The 3,675-nt window shown below is 39.1% G+C and overlaps 1 protein-coding gene across 1 annotated transcript; it reads right to left on the bottom strand.

The window, feature by feature from the left end:
- Positions 1–258: 258 nt before the first annotated feature.
- On the bottom strand, positions 259–975 carry LOC131639037 (uncharacterized). The gene has a single exon (XM_058909556.1). It carries the CDS (start codon positions 973–975, stop codon positions 259–261), a length of 717 nt encoding a protein of 238 aa, XP_058765539.1.
- Between the last annotated feature and the right edge of the window lie 2,700 nt (positions 976–3,675).

The raw sequence follows: 3,675 nt of genomic DNA, 5'->3' as shown, positions 1-3,675 counted from the left end.
AAAAAGGTAAATTCTTAAGTACTAGTAAGTTTTAGTAAGTTTTGATTGGGTACTAATATTTTTTAGCAAAATTTTTTTGAAATTTTTTTTGAAATTAAATTATTATAGAAAAGCTACCTATTGTTCCATAATTAGATATTGTGTATTTACCCAACTAAACTTTTTTTTTTTAATCAAAGAATATATATTAATTCAGAAAACCAATACAAAGCAAGGTGATCTAATAGAGATCCAACCTATACGAAAAACTAGGAAAACCTATAACATCAAATTGGCAATATGTATACGAAGCTTTCTATACTGCCAAACCCTATATAGTATAGTATCTTTTATACTATTCTCTATACAAAGACTGTTTCCTATACCATCAAAACAAATTTTGTTTCTCATGGTCCAAATACCGTATACGGTTTCAGCTAGAGCCACTTTCAACAACTCCATTTTCCAACCTTTCCTATTTGCAATGTTAGATATCCAGCAGAGTTCAGCATTCCAATTCTGATGTTGGTGTTTGACATCAATCCAATCCAGAATACTAGCCCAAACGCCTCCAGTAATAGGACACTCAAAGAACAAGTGTTCCATATCTTCTTCCTCAAGCTTACACAAACTGCAAGTTGTCACTTCGCCTGGCAGAAATCCCAATCTAGCCATTCTAACTTTAGTTGCCAATCTATTATGACAAGAAACCCAAAGACAAAAAGTTGCACGAGGCCTTGCTTTATTATTTCTCAGAATGTTCCTCCAAATGACCCGGTTTCCATTATCAATTAAGCAATTATAAAAAGTACTCACTTTGAACTTTTGCCTTTGGAAAGAAGCTTCCCATTCATGCTGCACCTCGGGTATAATTCCTCTTTGACTCAGAATGCGTTTAGCTATCCAACTGTTACTAGCCTTTATATCATATGTCATAACTCCAGTTTTTGCAAAATAATAGCTATGCATCCATTGAACCCACAAATTCTCAGCCATTCTACAAAGGTTCCAAAGGCACTTTAGCATCAGCACAGTATTCCATACCTACAAATTGATGACTTGCAAACCTCCCTGAGCATAAGGTCTGCAAACACTATCCCAGGCTATGGGGCTTTTTTTGCTTTGTTCAGTCCCTGTCCATATAAAACTTCTACAAATGCTATCAATCTTCTTCAGCACAAACTTTGGAAGAGGGAAGCAGCTCATCCAATTTTGTGCAATGGCAGCTATGATGCTCTTTACCAGTTGAATTCTACCTGCATATGTCAGTAATTTGCTGGTCCAGTGGTGGATTCGAGCCACAATCTTGTCAATAAGAGGCAAGTGGTGTTGGATACTCAGCCTCTTATGGGTCAGGGGAACACCAAGGTATTTAACAGGGAAAGAACCTTCCTTGAACCCAGTAATAGCATGTAGTCTTTGTTGCATATGAGTGTCAACCCCACCACAAAACATAGTGCTCTTAGTGGGGTTAGCTATTAGGCCAGTGGAATCAGTGAAAGTCTTGAAAGCACTCTGGATCTTCTCAACAGATGTGGGATCACCTTTACAGAAAAGTAGAACATCATCTGCAAAAATCAGATTAGTCAGTTTAAGCTTTTTACACTTTGTATGGTGTTTGAAACCAAGATCAAGCTGCATCTTCTGCATAATGCGATGCATATACTCCATGATGATCACAAAGAGTAAGGGTGACAAAGGATCACCCTGTCTGATCCCTCTCTTTGCTTGCATAAAATCAGTCAAACTCCCATTAACATTGAACTTGTATGAGACAGAGGTGACACTCGCCATTATCCAATCAATGAACTTCCTAGGTAACCCAATCTCCTGCAGAATAACCTCCATGGCTCTCCAATTAACCATGTCATAGGCTTTTTGTAAATCTAATTGCATCATCACCCTAGGAGAACCCCCTTTTCTGCCATACCCCTTCAACAATTCATAGGCCAAAAGAATGTGATTGTGCATAACCTGCCCTGGAACGAAAGCTGCCTGACAGTTGCTCACAATACTAGGTAACACACTGCCTAATCTATTGGTCATAATTCTAGATACAATCTTGTAAAAAGTGGTGCATCCAGCTATGGGCCTAAAATCCCTAACTCCCTTAGGGCTATCACCCTTAGGAATAAGGGTCACCACAGTGCTGTTGAAAGCCTTATAGATATGCCTTGTATCAAAGAATTCCCTAACAGCAGCAATAACATCATTCTTTATAATATGCCAGCAAGACTTGAAAAAGTTGGAACCAAAACCATCCATACCTGGAGATTTGAGGTCTCCAATGCCATCCAGAGCCTTCTCAATCTCCTCATCAGTAGGTTGTTTAATCAATAACTCCCTTTGCATCATATTCCGTTGGGGCCCCTTTCTCATAGCTTCAATATCCACATGCTGCAAGTTGCTCACCTCTCTTCCCATAAGGTCTCTAAACAACTCCAAAATCTCTTTTTCCAAGTCCTCCTGATTCTGAATCATGGTACCATCAATTTTTTGAAGCCCTTTCATACTCTTGGCCTGATTCTTGGCTTTAATAGAAGCATGGAAGAATGTGTTGTTCCCATCTCCAAGCCTGATCCATTCAATTTTTGATTTCTGTCTCAGCAAACTCTCCTCCAATTCATTTAATTAAATCACTTTTTCAGTGCATATTTTCACTTTCTTAATGATGCTAACATCCCATCTATTTTTTGTGAGTTCACTCTGGGCTTGAGTCAAACTATCTCTGGCTTTAACCAAGTCCTGCTTCAGGTAATTCAGTGGTCGACTGAATCTTCTAAGCACACTTTGTAATCTCTTTAATTTCTTCCAAAGCACCATCATAGGAGGCCCACCAATACTCTGCATCCAACTATCCTGCACAACATCAGTAAAACCAGTCATATCCACAAGGCAATTACTGAACATGAACTGCCTCTTTGGCTTTGCCTCCACCTTAGCAGTACTAACCAACAAAAGAGCATGATCAGATATACATGGGGGTAAAATAGTAAGGCTAGTATCAAGATGTGATTGAAACCAATCAACATTACCAAGAAGCCTGTCTATCCTGGAATAAATTGGGTCAATAGTGTGCTTATTGAACCAAGTAAAATAATCCCCTGAGCTGTCCATCTCACTTAATCCAGTTTGCACCATCATATTCTGCATGTCAATGTATTCATTCTCAGTGACCACCTTGCCACCAATACGATCCTCAGCCCTAGCAACATTGTTGAAATCACCAATTACACACCAAGGGCCAGTGACATTTTTATGAATTTGCTCAATGTCTTTCCACAGAATTCTTCTCTTATCAAGCTGGTTGTGAGCATACACAGCAGTCAGCCAAAATTCACACATACCATTATTGTCCTTTACCATGCAGTGAACCATTTGACTCGAGCTGAGCATTTTGTGGACCTCAACCTGCACACCATTCCACCCTATACAGATCCTGCCATTATCATGCTCATCATAGTTATCTACAAAATACTCAGTAAGATGAAGTTTCTCTCTGACCTTAGCAGTCTTATCTCTTTTCACACGAGTTTCAAGTAGGATCATAATAGTAGGTTTAATCTCATGGAGACGGGAACTAATCTCCTTGATTTTGCCTACTTTATTTAGTCCCCTAATATTCCAGGACACAATCATCCTCTAGAGCTTGTGGCAGTTAGCAGGTCATTCAAAACCTCTAATGCCTCAAAGCCA

The sequence above is a fragment of the Vicia villosa genome, unplaced genomic scaffold, assembly GCF_029867415.1.
Source record: "Vicia villosa cultivar HV-30 ecotype Madison, WI unplaced genomic scaffold, Vvil1.0 ctg.002507F_1_1, whole genome shotgun sequence".
Classification (NCBI taxonomy): Eukaryota; Viridiplantae; Streptophyta; class Magnoliopsida; order Fabales; family Fabaceae; genus Vicia; species Vicia villosa.
This window is presented reverse-complemented; position numbering and strand designations above follow the sequence as displayed.

What these genes read in the sequence shown, in the direction of transcription:
- LOC131639037 (XM_058909556.1), bottom strand. Translation starts at nt 975, where the DNA reads ATGGCTGAGAATTTGTGGGTTCAATGGATGCATAGCTATTATTTTGCA.